Source organism: Pipistrellus kuhlii, unplaced genomic scaffold (assembly GCF_014108245.1).
Source record: "Pipistrellus kuhlii isolate mPipKuh1 unplaced genomic scaffold, mPipKuh1.p scaffold_m20_p_9, whole genome shotgun sequence".
Taxonomy (NCBI): domain Eukaryota; kingdom Metazoa; phylum Chordata; class Mammalia; order Chiroptera; family Vespertilionidae; genus Pipistrellus; species Pipistrellus kuhlii.
Window position 1 is genome coordinate 61,725,994 of NW_023425595.1, and position 16,146 is coordinate 61,742,139.

The window sequence follows — 16,146 nt, forward strand, 5'->3', positions numbered from 1 at the left end:
ATATTAGACCTAGATGGGTTTGGATTGTTCTCAGCAAATATTGTCTTTTCTAAAACAATGTAAATGAGATTTCTATTTGTAAAAATCACATCAAAATACTTCTAACTTATATTTAGTACATTTGTTTTATTTATTTGTTATTTACAAGTCCTTAGTGGGTAATAAATATCTTTAGGTAAAGACTCCAGAGGGCAGTGTATAAGAATTTTTCTTTTGCTGTTCAAGGGCCCTCTTATAGCTTAAGAATGATCATTAATTCCTTGTTCTGAAAAAAATTATAATACTTTGACATCTTAGCTTCCTTTTCTTTCTGCCTAGGAAGGTTTTTTTTTCTTTCAAAGATTTCAGTAAATATATGAATAATATCTAATTGAGAAATTTTTTAACCTTCTGTTGTATAGTTTAAACATTTTAGAATTCTAAAATATACATATGAAAGAGTACAGAATATATAACATATACTCATAGTTTAAAGAAAAGGAGTAAAATAAATGTTCAAAGTACCTATTACCCAACTTAAGGAAAATATTACTAGTGCCTTTGAAGACCCCTTTGTTCCTTTCCAAGTGCTTCCCACCAGAGGTTACCACTATCTTGAATTTTGTGTAATTTCCTGGCCTTTCTTTATAGTTTTACCACATTTGCACATATCCCTAAAAAAATATATATATATATATATATATATATATATTTTTCCACATTTGCATATATCCCTAAACAATATATAGTTTTCTACATTTGCACATATCCCTAAACAATATGAAGTTTAGAACTTTCTATATATGGAATCTCCTATAACTTGCTTCTTTATATTTTTAAAATTTATTCACAGTGGTATACATAGCTGCAGTTCCTTTTCACTGCTGAATCATATTCCATTATACAGATATTTTGTAATTTATTTATTTTGTTACTTCACATTTTCATCAGTATTTGGTATTATCAGACTTTAAAAATTGTTTCTAATTGGTGTGAATTTTGCTCATTGTAATTTACATTTTCTTAAATTCTAATGATGTTGAGCATCTTTTTATTGATCATTCATGTTTTTTCTATTGTAAAATGCCTGTTCATTATTTTTTGCCTTTATTCTAATGGGTTGTTTGTGGTTTCATTATTGACTTATGGGAGTCCTCTATGTATTTTTTTTTAAAATATATTTTATTGATTTTGTACAGAGAGGAAGGGAGAGAGATAGAGAGTTAGAAACATCGATGAGAGAGAGTCATCAATCAGCTGCCTCTTGCACACCCCCTACTGGGGATATGCCCGCAACCAAGGTACATGCCCTTGACCGGAATTGAACCTGGGACCCTTCAGTCCCCAAGCCGACGCTCTATCCATTGAGCCAAACTGGTCTCGGCTCTATGTATTTTTTTATACCATTTCTTTCTAAGTTAAAATTGGTTGCCTGTGATTCACTTTTTAAAGTAGTTACAGATCCTAATACTCTATATAAACATATGAGGATGTGGTCATAACTGTCAAGTTTCAACAGGGCTTAATTAGGATAGAATAAGGGAGAATAGTCTTATCTTCCTAACTTGGTCTTTTTATCTGTCTGTGCTGATACTAAAATGCAGCCAAGAAGCCAAAGAGGCCAAAGAGAGTGAGTGGTAGATCCATAAAGAAGGGGCAAGGATGCCAGGATTTGTTTTATTTTTATTAAAACAAGCATTTGTGACCAAATAAGTATTTTTTAAATCTTGCTTATACTTCAGAGACATAATAGGAAAAATAATTTTTATCTTTTATTTTGCAGGTGGGCAGATGGAAAAGGACCCTTGGCAGCTGCATTCTCTTCCAGTGAAGTAAAAGCTTTAATCCGTGCCTTGTTCCAGAATACAGAAAGAAGAGCAGCTGCTCTTGCTAAGATTAAATAAGCACCATTCCTAAGAAAGCCATGACTTGACTGTGTGGATTCCTCTCTTGGCATAATTACTTCTTTAAAGACTTCGTGGAACACCCATTGGTTTTGGTGAACCAATATGTAATGGAAGAACCTGGCCTCCGATCAGGGAATCCAGGAGATTCCAAGGGTCAGGGCACAGAATTTGTGAGCAAATGGGAGATGTATTTTGGGAGGTAGGGGAACATATTTGGCCTTGTAGGAATTAAGAAGACTTCCTTTAAAATTTCTTTCCAATAAATAATGCTTTGAAGGGGAGTGTCTTTAATAACATGGGAACTTTGACAAAAGAGACCAAATTTTCTTATATTTTCTGCTATTCTTTTCTTGACATTTATGATCCTCACAGAGGGCTCACTGACTTTTTAAAAAAATATATACATTTTATTGATTTTTTTTTTATAGAGAGGAAGGGAGAGGAATAGAGAGTTAGAAACATTGATGAGAGAGAAGCATCTATCAGCTGCCTCCTGAATACCTCATACTGGGGATGTGTCCTTGACCAGAATCGAACCTTCAATCTACAGGCCGACGCTCTACCCACTGAGCCAAACCGGTTAGGGCGCTCACTGACTTTTTATTCTCTTTCTTGGTAACACTATCTGATAATTTCTCAGAATCCCTAGGACTCCTAGGACTTTTAGTATAAATTTTTGCTATTTTAACTAAATTCTATTTTATAGATATTTTTTATTTGACAATTAGAGTTGACATTCGATATTCTATTAGCTTTAGGAGAACAACACGGTAATTAGACATTTACGTGTCTTACAAAGTAATTCTCCCTATAGGCTTAGTACCCGTCTGACTCTGTACATCATTATTGACAGTATTTTCCCTATGCCGTACTTTATATCTTCTTGTCTAATTTTATAACTGGCACTTACTTCTGAACCCATCTCCCCAACCTCCCTTTCATCTGGCAATCATCAATTAGTTCTCTGTATCTATTGGTTTGTTTCTGTTTTGTTGATACATTTATTGTGTGTTTTTCATATTTCACATGTAAGTGAAATTACATTGTATTTGTCTTTGTCTTTCTGACTTACGTCACTTAGCATAATACCCTCTAGGTCTATCCATGATGTAAATGGCAAGATTTAATTCTTTATGGTTGAGTAATGTTCCATTGTACAAATATACTACAGCTTCTTTATTCTCCTATCGATGGCTACCTAAGGTGCTTCCCTATCTTGGCACATGTAAATAATGCTGCAGTGAGCATGATGCGTATGTCTTTGAAATAAATTAATGTTGTGGGTTTCTTTGGAGAAATACTCAGAAGTAGAATTTCTGGGTCATATGGTCATTCTGTTTTTAAATTTTTTGAGAAATCTCCATACTGTTTCATAGTGGCTGCACCAATCTCCATTCCCACCAACAGGGGGATTTCCTTTTCTCCACAGTCTTACCAGCACTTGTTTGGTGATTTATTGATGATAGCCATTCTGATAGGTGTGAGGTGATATCTCATTGTGGCTATAATTTGCATTTTTCTGATGATTAGTTTGTTGAGCATCTTTTTATGTCTATCCTTTTTAAAGAAATGTCTATTCAGGCCCACTGTCCATTTTTTAATTGGAGTGTTTGTTTATTTGTTTGTGTTAAGTTGTATGAGTTCCTTATGTATTTTGGATATTAACCACTTATCAGGTATGTCATTGACAAATATCTTTTCCAGTTCAGTAGGTTAATCTTTTCATTTTGATGGTTTCCTTTACTTTTTATTGCAAAAACTTTTTAGTTTGACATAGTCCCATTTGTTTATTTTTTTCTTTTGTTTCCAATGTCCAAGGAGACATATCCAAAAACATATTACTAAGAGCAATGTTAAAGAACTTTCTGCCTATGTTTTCCTCTAGGAGCTTTGTGGTTTCAGGTCTTACATTTCAGTCTTTAAACCATGTTGAGTTATTCTTGTATATGGTGTAAGAAAGTGATCTAATTTCATTGTTTTGCATGTGGCTGTCCAGTTTTTCTAACACCATGTATTGAAGAGATTGTCTGTACCCCATGGTATATTCTTGTTTTTATTGCCATAAATTTGTTGACCACATAGGTATAGGTTTATTTCCATACTCTGTATTCTGTTCCATTGGTCTATGTGTGTGTGTTTATGCCAATATTATGCTGTTTTGATTACTATAGCCTTGTAGTATAGTTTGATATCAGGTAATGTGAGGCCTCCTATTTTGTTATTCTTTCTCAAGATTGCTTTGGCTATTTGGGGTCTTTTATGGTTCTATATAAATTTTATGATTATTTGCTCTATTTCTGAGAAAATTGCCATTGGTGTTTTGATAGGGATTGCATTAAATTTATAGAGTGCTTTGGGTAACGTGTACATTTTAATGATGTTGATTTCTTTCACGAGCGTGGTATGTCCTTTTATTTATTTGTATATTCTTCATTTTCTTTCTTCAATGTCTTACTGTTTCCTAAGTACAGTTCTTTTCCATTCATGGTTAAATTTATTCCTAGGTGTGTTTTTTTCAATGCAATTGTAAATGGGATTGTTTTTCTTAATTTCTCTTTTTGATAGTTCATTATTGATGTATAAAATACAATTAATTTCTGAATATAAATTTTGTATCCTGCTACTTTACTGAATTCATTATTGTCCATCTCCTGTTATGTCTGTCATTATTTGCTTTATATATTTAGGTTTGCCTGTATTAGGTGCATTCATGTTAACAAGGGTTATTTTTTCCTGTTTTATTGATTCCCTTATCATTAAGAAATGTAATTTTTTGTGTCTGATTATAGCTTTTGTTTTAAAGTCTATTTTGTCTGGCAAATATTTTGCTACTTTGGCATTTTGTTGTTTTCATTTGCATGAAATATCCTTTTCCATCCTATTACTTTCAGTATGTGTTTCTTTCAATTTAATGTGTGTCTCTTGTAGACAGTGTTTTTATGGGTCTTGTTATTTATTCAGTTTTTCTATATTTTTGAATTGGAGCATTGAATTTATTTACATTTAAAGTGGTTATTGATAGAGATGTAGTTATTGCCATTTTATTATTCATATTTATCCCTTTCTTCTTAAAGAATCCCCATGGACATTTCTTGTATTGCTGCTTTGATGGTGATGAATTCTTATAGTTTTTTCTTGTCTCTCTGATTTTAAATTATAGCCTTACTGGGTAATCTTGATTGTATGTCCTTGCCTTTCGTAACTTTGAATATTTTGTGCCAATTTCTTCTGGGGTGGTGACAGTAGCACAAAGTTTCTCTTAAGAAACCAACTGACTGCCAAAACTGGTTTGGCTCAGTGGATAGAGTTTCAGCCTGCAGACTGAAGGGTCCCAAGTTCGATTCTGGTCTGGGGCATGTACCTTGGTTGTGAGTGCATCCCCAGTGGGGGGTGTACAGGAGGCAGCTGATTGATGTTTCTCTCTCATCGATGTTTCTAGCTTTCTATCCCTCTTCCTTCCTCTCTGTAAAAAAATCAATAAAATATTAAAAAAAAGAAAAAAAAAAGAAAAAGAAAAGAAAGAAACCAACTGTCTGACTCATGGCAGCTTCCTTATAGGTAACTGTTTTTCTCTTACTGCTTTTAAAATTCTCTGGTCTGGCTGGGTGGTTCAGTTGGTTGGAGTGTTATCCCATGCACCAAAAGGTTGCATATTCAATCACTAGTCAGAACGCTTACATGAGGCACCAGTGGATGCTTCTCTCTGCCTTCTTCTCTTACTTAAAAAACAAACAAACAAACAAACAAAAAACCTCACATATTCTCTCTCTATTTTTAACCTGTCATGTTAATTATATTATGTCTTGGCATGGGACTGTTTTTTTGGGTTAATCTTTTGGGGACTTTGTGTGCTTCCTGGATTTATATGTCTATTTTTTTTTTTCCAAGTTAGTGAAGTTTTCCATCATTATTTCTTCAAATAAGTTTTCAGTTCCTTGTCCTCTCTTCTGTATCCCTATGATGTGAATGCTGGTATGTTCAATGTCATCCCAGAGGTTGCTTAAACTATCCTCATTTTTAAAATTCCTTTTTCCTTTTTGCTTTTTTGTTTGGATGTTTTTTGCTACTTTGCCTTCCAAATCACTGATTTAATCTTCTCTTCACCTAATCTGTTGATTCCCTTTAATGTATTATTCATTTCAATTAGTGTATTCATTTCTAACTGATTCTTTTTCATGGTTTCTCTCTCTATTTTTAAAAATATATATTTTATTGATTTTTTACAGAGAGGAAGGGAGAGAGATAGAGAGCTAGAAACGTCGATGAGAGAGAAACATCCATCAGCTGCACACCCCCCACCGGAGACGTGCCCGCAACCAACGTATATGCTCATGACCGGAATCAAACCTGGGACCTTTCAGTCCGCAGACTGACACTCTACCACTGAGCCAAACTGGCTTCTGCTCTCTCTCTATTTTTATCTTTTCTCTCTCTTTGTGAAAGTTTTCACTGAGTTAATCTACTCTTCTAAGTTTGTTAAGCACTTTTGCAACCAGTGCTTTGAACACTATATGATAGATTGCTTGTCTCCATCTCATTTAGCTCTTTTTCCCCCTTTTTGACCTGTTCTTCCATTTGGGATATGTTTCTTTGTCTCCTCATTTGGGCCATCTCCCTATGTTTGTGTCTGTGTATTAAGTAGATCTGTTACATCTCCTGGTAGAGTGCCCTTCAGTGTCCTGTGGGGCCCAAAGGCACCGTCTCCCTGGTCACCTGAGCTGGTTGCTCCAGCAGTGTTCCTGTGTAGGTTGTGTGTGCCCTACTGTTTTAGTTGAACCTTGATTGCTGTTGGCATGTCAGTGAGAGGGATTGACCCTCAGACTGACTGGCTCTGAGGGATGGTGGTGATTACAGCTGACAAGCTTGTGCAGGGAGTGACCTCAGGGAAGTTTTCCTTTAGCAGGGCTCTGGTGCTTGTTTTCCATTTGGGTGTTTCGTTTCTGGAGGTGGTTGGGTGGTGGTCTTAAGCTGGACAAGGGGCATGTTGGCTCTGGAGCCTCTTCGATGGGCTCCAGTGCAGACCAACGTTAGCTGCTCCCCGTGCCTGGCTTAGAGCCACCTGACAGGAGTACAACATGATCTGCAAGTGTTTGCCTTCTTCGTTGAGCTTGAAGGCTCCAGGGAAAGGCTAAGCTGAAATTCTAGGCCAGATGCCAATCCTGCTGGGCTGTGGCCACCCAGCCAGAGGTACTGGGCATTTTGAGGTCATACACTTCTTGTTTGGGGTTTGTGAATCTGAGAGATTTTAGAAAGTCCTCAGTGTGACCTGAGACAGGCCATTTGTGTAGAACTACTGGAAGAAGTTTGGGCCAGGTGCTGGACTTGGGAAGAGTGGGCATCCTAGAGAATCCCCAGGGTGAGAGGATGAGCAGTGTTAGCCGGCTGGATGGAGACTCAGACTTGGTGCCCATTGCACCTGCCAATTGGTTTGGGGGAGGGCTTAACAAATAACAGCAGCACTTGCCAGCATTTCTGACCCCAGAGTGAGATGCCCTGACATCTGCCCCTCCAGCCCTCACCCTGATGCTAGTCAGTTCAGTTCTCTATGTCTCAGCACTTTTCAAGCTGCTGCTCAGAGTGAGTGAGGCTTCAAGCAAATATGTCTGTGCCCAGACCTTTGAAGAGGAGCACCTGGGACTTCAGCAGCCCTCTTTCTCGTTCAGCAGCCCTCCCTCCTGCCTCTCACAGCTAGAAGTTATGGGGACTTCTTGACACTGGGGTCCTGGGCTGGGGAACCCATGGTGGGGCTCCTCAAGGGGGACCTCCACAGCTGAGATCTCCCTTTTGTTTCTTAATAATTGTAGGTGTGGGGCCTGCCCATTCTCGTCTCCATTCCCCTATCAGTTTCTTCATGGCCTCTTTATAAAATCTCTTTGTGGCTACTTTATTATCCTTTGTTATAGGACTTCTGGTCAGCTAGATTTCAGGTGGTTCTGAATGATGGTTGTTCTGTAATTTAGTTGTGGTCATGGAAGGAAGTGAGCACAGCGTTTACCTACTTTGTCTTTTGTTGTTATTAATCCTCAAGGATATTTTCCCATTGATTTTTTGAGTGGAAGGGTGGGGAGAGAGAGAGAGAGAGAAACATGATATGAGAGACACATTGATTGGTTGCCTCCCACATGTGCCCCAATCAGGGCCAGGGATTGAGCCTGCAACTGAGGTAAATGCCCTAGACCAGAATCAAACCCATGACTCTTTAGTCCACGAGCCTACACTCTATCCACTGAGATAAACTGGCTAGGACCCTACTTTACCATTTTGACACTTCTGTACATTTCTTTTTTTTTTGGTTGTTTTTTTTTTGTTTTGTTTTGTTTTGCCTTCTCTAGCTCCACTGTTTCCGTACATTATCAAATGATAAAGATTTTTTTAATTCATTTTGGAAAGCGGGTGGGAGAGAGGAACAAACATCAGTTTGTTCTTCCACTTAGTTATGCATTCATTGGTTGACTCTTGTGTGTGCCTGACTGGGGATCAAATCTGGAACCCTGGCCTATCAGAACGATGCTCTAACCAACTGAGCTACCTGGCCAGGGCAAGTGGCACAGGCTTAAGCTTGCCAGGGTTCTTTCAGCATGTATGTGCCATGAGACACTAACTTCAGGCTCTGTAGCCTGTTCCTTTACTTGGTGGACACAGGTCATCTAGCAATTTATTGTGTGTTTGACTCTTTGCAGCTGTTGGAGGTATTATTACTTTAAGGTTGTCCTGGACCTTTATAGTGCTTGGATGTGTCTTTTTTTTTTTTTTTACTGAAATACGGTTTCTTCCTACAAAAAGAGGTTGAGGGTGTGCTTGCTCTTCATGTGCTTTTGAGGAACATGCTGTCTGGAGGAAAATTTTAATACAGTGAGCATGGCCAAAGCCGGTTTGGCTCAGTGGCTAGACGAGCGTCGGCCTGCAGACTAGAAGGTCCCGGGTTCGATTCCGGTCAAGGGCATGTACCTTGGTTGTGGGCACATCCCCGGTAGGGGGTGTGCAGGAGGCAGCTGATCGATGATTCTCTCTTATCGATGTTTCTAACTCTCTAATCCCTCTCTTTTCCTCTCTGTGAAAAATCAATAAAGTATATATTTTTTTAAAAATACAGTGAGCATGGTTCCTTAGGTCCAGTGCACACATCGCAAATTGTTTATCCTCCTGGAAGTGTTCTGCCTTTGCCCCTTTCATTCTTAGTTGTGGCTCAGCCTGTAGTCATTGTGGTTGCTTAGTTTTTCTTTTACCTATTTAGGGGTCATAGGACAAACAAGAAGGGGAAGATTGGTTTTCTTTGTGTAGCAGAACTCGGCTGTGGTTAATGACAAGCTATTTGTCTACGTATACTCAGCATGTCCTACTGAGGACTCACTGAAAAAAAAAAAAAATTTCCTGAAGCAACTTTAGTTTTTTTTAGAACAAAAAAGCTCTTTCTTGAGAGGAGGAATGGGCCATTTTTACAGGTAAAGAAAGTATTTGTGCCGAAACCGGTTTGGCTCAATGGATAGAGCATCGGCCTGCAGACTGTAAGGTCCCGGGTTCGATTCCGGTCAAAAGGCATGTACCTTGGTTGCGGGCACATCCCCAGTAGGGGGTGTGCAAGAGGCAACTGATCGATGATTCTCTCTCATTGATGTTTCTAGCTCTCTATCTCTCTCTCTTCCTCTCTAAAAAAATCAATAAAATATATATATTTTTAAAAAGTATTTGTTTTTGAAAATTCACACAATTTCAGGTAACATTCTTTTCTCAGCAATTGAGAGAATAGGGAACTAAGGACAGAACTAAAATAAATGCATCACAAGACTATCAAACAGAATGGCAGATTCCTTTTGTTCACAGAAGCTATTCTTGTTGCTTGACAGGTATAGCAATTTGGGCTTGGGATTTCTTATAATTGAAAAGCTCACTCCTCACTCCTTCCCTCCCTATAGTAGCACAGAAAACTGCATTACAATTCTTTTGAGGCTGTAGACTGTCCCCTGGGATACTTCCCCTAATGAACAGTTTGAACTCTGTGGCAGACAGAATGGAGACACTCCATCCTTTTCCCTGCCAAAGCAATGGCGATGAGTAAGTGGATGCCCAATCTGGTTAGGAATGAACCACCTGATTGCGCACGTGGAAGCTGGGTCTGACAGTCTCATAGGGACTTTGAAGATACCTATTCTGACTAGAACTTGAGCTGAAATGGAAGTAGAACCCCATCCCTATAGAAAGAGCTTATAAGTTATGGGAGGAAGGGAACTTGAAGAGACTACTCATTTAGTGGAGCTCGGCCAATGGAGAAACATCTTTCCAAATAACAATCAGAACTACACAAATGACTGAGAAATGAAGTTCAAGAAAGGTTCCTCAAGATTTTGTAAAATGGGCCGAAACCGGTTTGGCTCAGTGGTAGAGCGTCGGTCTGTGGACTGAAAGGTCCCGGGTTCGATTCCGGTCAAGGGCATGTACGTTGGCTGTGGGCACATCCCCAATAGGGGTTGTGCAGGAGGCGGCTGGTCGATGTTTCTCTCTCATTGACGTTTCTGGCTCTCTATCTCTCTCCCTTCCTGTCTGTAAAAAATCAATAAAATATATTTTTAAAAAAAGATTTTGTAAAATGGGAAGTTTTGGTCAAAAAGCAAGACTGTATACTACTTAAATCCATAAGGTGACTTGAAAGTGGCTTCTGCTGTTATGGGGATGCTGAATGTTTGGTGACAAGTTTAGTGGTCTCTCTAAAATGTAGGTCCTCCAGGTGGCACCCTTTCCTCAGGCCTGGGAGCCGCACCTGACATGAAGGCCTGTCTGTGGAAGTGGAAGCCAGGGAGCGTGGCCATTTTACCCTGGCCTTGGTCGCCCTGTCTTTCAGTTTGAACAGAGGGATTGTTTGAATGAGAGGGGCTAACAATCTTGGCGTTTAATGGCCAGGTACTTCTCATAAATTGTGGAAGGCCACAGCAGAGGAAAAGAAAGGCCTTTTTTTTCTGTCCTTACAGTTCCTTTGCAAAATGTCTCATTGTCATCAGCATTCAGTAGATGGTCAGAATTTACATTGCAACTATCCCTAGTTGCTGAGCGGCCATATGCAACCTGGATCTGAACAAATCAAAGCTGTGTTTTCACAGTTAATCCTAAGCACACGCTTGTGAAGAAGATATTATTGTCCCTATTTGACAGATGAGGAATCGAGGTTAAGTGTCTTGTCCAAGGACACACAATGGGTAATACAAAGCCAGGGCCCCAACTCAGGTTTGTTTGACCCCGGAGGTCTTTCTGCCTGTATGTCTTCAGATGTGTTAGTTGGCCAGGGCTACCATAGCAGAGTGCCAGTCACTGGGTGGCTTAAAGACCAGGTGCATCACCTCATAGTCCGGAGGCTAGACATCCAAAGTCAAGGTGTTGGCAGGATCGGTACCCTATGAGGGAAGGATCTGTTCCCTGGCTTATAGATGGCCATCTTCTCTCTGTCTCTCTAGGTCATCTTCCCTCTGTGTGTGTCTCTCTGTCCAAGTTCCCCCTTTTTAAAGGACACAGGTCATCTTGAATTAGGGCCCATCCTAACAAGCTTTTCTTTTTATTTTATTTTTTAAAATATATTGATTTTTTTTTTTTTTTTTTTTTTTTTTTTTTTACAGAGAGGAAGGGAGAGAGATAGTTAGAAACATCCATCAGAGAGAAACATCTGTCAGCTGCCTCCTGCACACCCCCTACTGGGGATGTGCCCGCAACCAAGGTACATGCCCTTGACAGGACTTGAACCTGGGACCCTTCAGTCTGCAGGCTGACGCTCTGTCCATTGAGCCAAACCGGTTTCGGCCTGATGAGCTTCTTTTAACTTGATTACTTCTGCAATGACCCTCCAAATATGGTCACACTCTGAGGCACTGGGGTTAGGAGTTCAACATATAAACTGGGAGGGGAGGGGGAGCAATTCAACCTATAACATTAGATAAATCTCTAAGGTCACACACAACAGCTGTGCTGTAGACACTTGGTTTACAGTGACAGGACTTTTCCTGTTGTCCATAATCGTTGTCTATTTTATTTAATCTGTTAACAGCCATGAACACAGCTACCTTCCCAGGGGCGTGCTCAGTGGAGGAGCTTCAGGTCAATAAAGCATTCAGTGGGCTCGAGTTTGATGAACCAGTTACTGCCACAGCTTCTCAGTGATCTGGTTCCTGGGCTGGCAGAGCTTATCTCCTCCCTGCCTGTCCCCTCCTCTAAACAAGAAATACTCCTTTCTTGGGCTCGCTAGGTACTCTTGCCTCTGAGTTCCCAACATCAGTCTTCTCGCAAAGCTGCTCTATAACATGACACGGTGAAGGACTCTTCACTGAGCCTTTAGAGCCCAAAGCCAGCATTCTCACCCCTTTAATGCTCTGAAAACTGCTCTGACCTCAGGCCTTCTCTCACATACACCCTTTTCCCAAAGAACAACTTGCTTTTCTGCAAGACTACAAGCACTTGCTTAACAGTCTGGCTACTATCAGAAGCTGACCTCATTACCACCCAGACCTTAGCATGTTCTCTCCAGGTAAAAATGTGGCAGTTTTCAATCCAAGCAGCTAGAGGCCTAGGAACAGGCTGCTGGGCCTACTCCCTCCTACTCCCCTGCCTTTTCTCCAACCTCACATGCTGATACATAATTTTCCAAAGTCTTTTGCAACTTAAAAACTTTGAAACATTGCTGGATTAAATAAACATCTATATGCTTCAGTAAGTTTCAGGTTCACCTAATTTTAGTTTTTTTTTTTTTATAGAAAACCTATAAAATAAATTTAGAACTGTTAATATAATTTCTTGTGTTTTGTTAAAGATATATTTCTTAAAAGCGAGAATGTCCATAAATGTCAATCTAAGAAATGCTGGCTGTTTACTTTTTTGATTATCATTGGAAAGTTAAGGTTTAGAAAATGTATGGTTTTAATAATAGGACATAAGGCATGGATGTGCATTTTTAAAGGAAAAAGAAAGTGAGTTAAAGATGCAATAAGATTTGTGAACATTAAAGAAGGTTTGTAGGGAGAAATGTTAAAAGGAAATTATATAAATAACACAGGCCAGTAAGCCAGAACAAGCAAAATAGGAAAACAGATAGTAAAAGAGCAGTCCACAGCCATCTAGTAAATCCTATCTTCCCTAAACCAAGGATACTTAAGAATAAACAAAAAAGTTGTTCCTGTATTTCTTTCACACATATTATATATGGGTACAACTGTTGTTCAAGAGTACGGCTTCTAAATTGACTTAAATAGACACTGAGTGGCCAGATTATTATGATCCCCAAATGCATAATAATCTGGCCACGCAGTGTATATCCTATACAATAAAAGGTTAATATGCAAATTGTCCCCTCAACCAGAAGTTTGACCAGCAGTCTGGCTGGCCAACTTCCCATGTCCCCTCCCCCTGGCCAGGCTGGCCAGACTCCACCCATGCACGAGTTCATGCACCGGGCCTCTCAAATACATTGAGTGGCCAGGTTATTATGTGTTCAGAGATCATAGATCAGAATAATCTGGCCATTCAGTGTATTTGAGAGGAGAACTTTAAGTTCCTATCTGACCGGAGACCCAATGACACTTCCAGGGACTAGATTGCCACAAAGCACACGGAGTGAAACGGCACCGTGCTCCAGCTCCAGCCCGGGGCTGCCTGCAGAATCGCTGGCCGGGTCTGCTCCCCCGTTTCAGGGGAGGCTGACGGGGATCGAGAGAGGCACGGAGGGGCGTGAGTCTTTCTCCTGGACGTGGCTGGAGGGACTGAAGGAGAACGGGAAGGGAACTACTCTCCCCAGGTGACTGAGGTTAGTTAATGGCATGCCTGCATTCTACCTAAGAACATGTGTGCGCTTCACCTGTCGGGCATTTTGGGAACAATGCCCCAGGAAGGCCAAACACCCTGGGGAAATCCCAAATGAGTTCACATTCGGACAAGCTGGGTACCAGCACCCAGGGGAATTTGTGTTGCTCCTCCGTGTCCAGGTGGGGGGGTGTGCAGCCTGCACTCAGCCCTAGAGGGCGCCAGGTCACTGCACTCCACACGCCGGCCTTGGTGTGAGTAGGGCCCTGGAGATGGTACAATGCACAACCCCCACAGCCCCCAGGAGGCCGGGCTGGTGGAGACCAAGAGCCAGGACTGTTTGAGGAGGGGAGGAGGACCTGCCAGCCCCGGCAGCCTCCCCTGTGTGGGTCTCTCTGAGAGAATAACCCCTGGCTTTCCCCAAACGCAGGCCCTTTAGTTATTTTTGCTCTCCTCGTTCCAGCAGTGCACCAGCCTCAGTGTTCAGGGTGTGTGTGTGTGTGAGGGAGGTCTACTCCTCCTCTTTACTCCCAGCCCCCACGTCTTAGGGACACTGTGCTCCGAGGCCGCTGTGTTTCTGGGACTTACTTTATACCCCGTGGCCTCGCTCTGTGCCCTTCGTCTTCATCTGCCTCCTGCAGCCCACACTGGGACACACTGGGACACGCTGCAGGACGTGGTAGTGCTGCTGCTCACGCCCAGCTCTGCAACAGCTCCCGCGGGTATAGCCGGGGCCCTCACCCCATGCTGTGTGCCAGCTACCTGGGCAGGAGGGCTGGTGCTGCCAGCTGTGGCAGCAAAGGGGCCAAGGAGGAAAGTGGGGGCAGGGTCTTGCTGTGGCTGGGTCCCTGGTCTGAGCAGCCTGTCCAGGAGGCTGAGGCTGAAGCCGGAGGGGCCAGAATGGCGTGTCTGCTCCCTGGGAAGGCCTGGTGCCCTTCACCTGGAGGACTGACTGCCTGTTTCTCTGGTCTCTGTGCTCGGACCCCTCAGAGATGGGGTGATGGTGGTGGTGGAGTGGGGACTGATGTGCCCAGATGGGGGTATGTGATGCCTTGCACAGAGCCCAAGCGCCCAAGTCTATGCCAAGGCTGCTGAGCTTTTGGACGGGGTCCATGACCTGAGGTGGGTGAGTGCGGGGGGCCAGGATCTGGGAGGGGAGGTTGTAAAGGACCTGTCCCTCAGAAACTGTGACCCTTACCCTTTGGGCCTGGGCCTGGCTGGGGGTGGGGCGGGAGCAAAGGAATGTTCCCAGAGTAAGAGGAAAAGGAAATGATGCATAGAACGCTGAATCCAGTGGATTTCTACCCACTTAGCACTGGCTGGGGAAAGCAGACCGAGTTAATATTATAGCCCTGACCTGCCACTGACTGGGTGACCTTCGGCAAGCTTCTAACTTGGTAAACCTCTGTTGCCGGGGAATAGCCATTGTGGCGCCCTCGCATGCTAGTGTGAGGACTGAATATGGCGAGAGCTGCACACGGCCTGCTGAGTCGGAGTCCTAGTTGGAGCGAGTGAGCCTGGGGGTCCCTGTGGACGTCTTGATGACCATCACCACCCCTGGATTCTAAGGCGGTTACTAGGGGCCTGCATCCCCTGTGCCGGGGGCAGAGCTCAGTGGTTAGCAGTTTGGGTTTGGCAACTAATTCTTTTTTTTTTTTTTTTAATAAATTTTTATTGTTCATATTATTACAAATGTTCCTTTCCTCCCCACCCCATCCATTGCGCTCCTCCACCAGGTTCCCACCCCACCCTCTGCCCTTTCTCCACCCCCCATTGTCCTCATCCGTAGGTGCACAGTTTATGTTCAGTCTCTTCCCACATCCCCTTCTCTCCTTTTCCCCAAGAATCGTCAGTTCACTCCCCTTCCATACCTCTGATTCTATTATGTTCAACAGTTAATATTGTTCATCAGATTTTTTTTTTAATTTCCTTGGTTTTTAGATTCACTTGTTGATAGTTACGTATTTGTTGTTCATAATTTTTATCTTTATTTACTTTCTCTTCTGAAAGAATCTCCTTCAGCAATTCATATAATTCTGGTTTGGTGGTGATGAACTCCTTTAGCTTTTTTTTATTAGTGAAGCTCTTTATCTGACCTTCGATTCTGAGTGATAGCTTTGCTGGATAGATTATCTTTGGCTGAGTTCTGTGCGCTTCCTGGACTTGTAAGTCTAATTCTTTCACCAGGTGGGGGAAGTTTTCTGTCACTATTTCTTTCAGTATGTTTTCGATATCTTGCTCTCTCTCATCTTCTGGGACCCCCATAATTCTGATGTTGGTTCGCTTGAAGTTGTCCCAGAGGTTTCTTATATTATCTTCAATTTTCTGGATTCTCTTGCCTTCTAGCTTCTGCGGAGGAGTGTCTTCTGGCTCTTTATGTTTCAAATCTTTGACTTGATTCTTGCGATCTTCCATTCTGTTTTTAGGACTCTGTATAATATTTTTTATTTCAGACAATGTATTCTTTATTTCTTGTTGATCCCTTATC

General features: G+C 41.6%; 1 protein-coding gene across 3 annotated transcripts in view; it reads left to right on the top strand.

Moving 5' to 3' along the window:
• Positions 1-2,162, top strand: part of ZW10 (zw10 kinetochore protein) — a 37,182-nt gene extending 35,020 nt beyond the window's left edge. For all 3 annotated transcript variants that reach the window (XM_036428063.2, XM_036428064.2, XM_036428066.2), the window contains one exon: positions 1,763-2,162. In XM_036428063.2, the coding sequence (XP_036283956.1) occupies positions 1,763-1,883 (121 nt within the window). In that variant the 3' untranslated portion in view covers positions 1,884-2,162. The remainder of the gene's footprint in view (positions 1-1,762) is intronic.
• Positions 2,163-16,146: the final 13,984 nt, after the last annotated feature.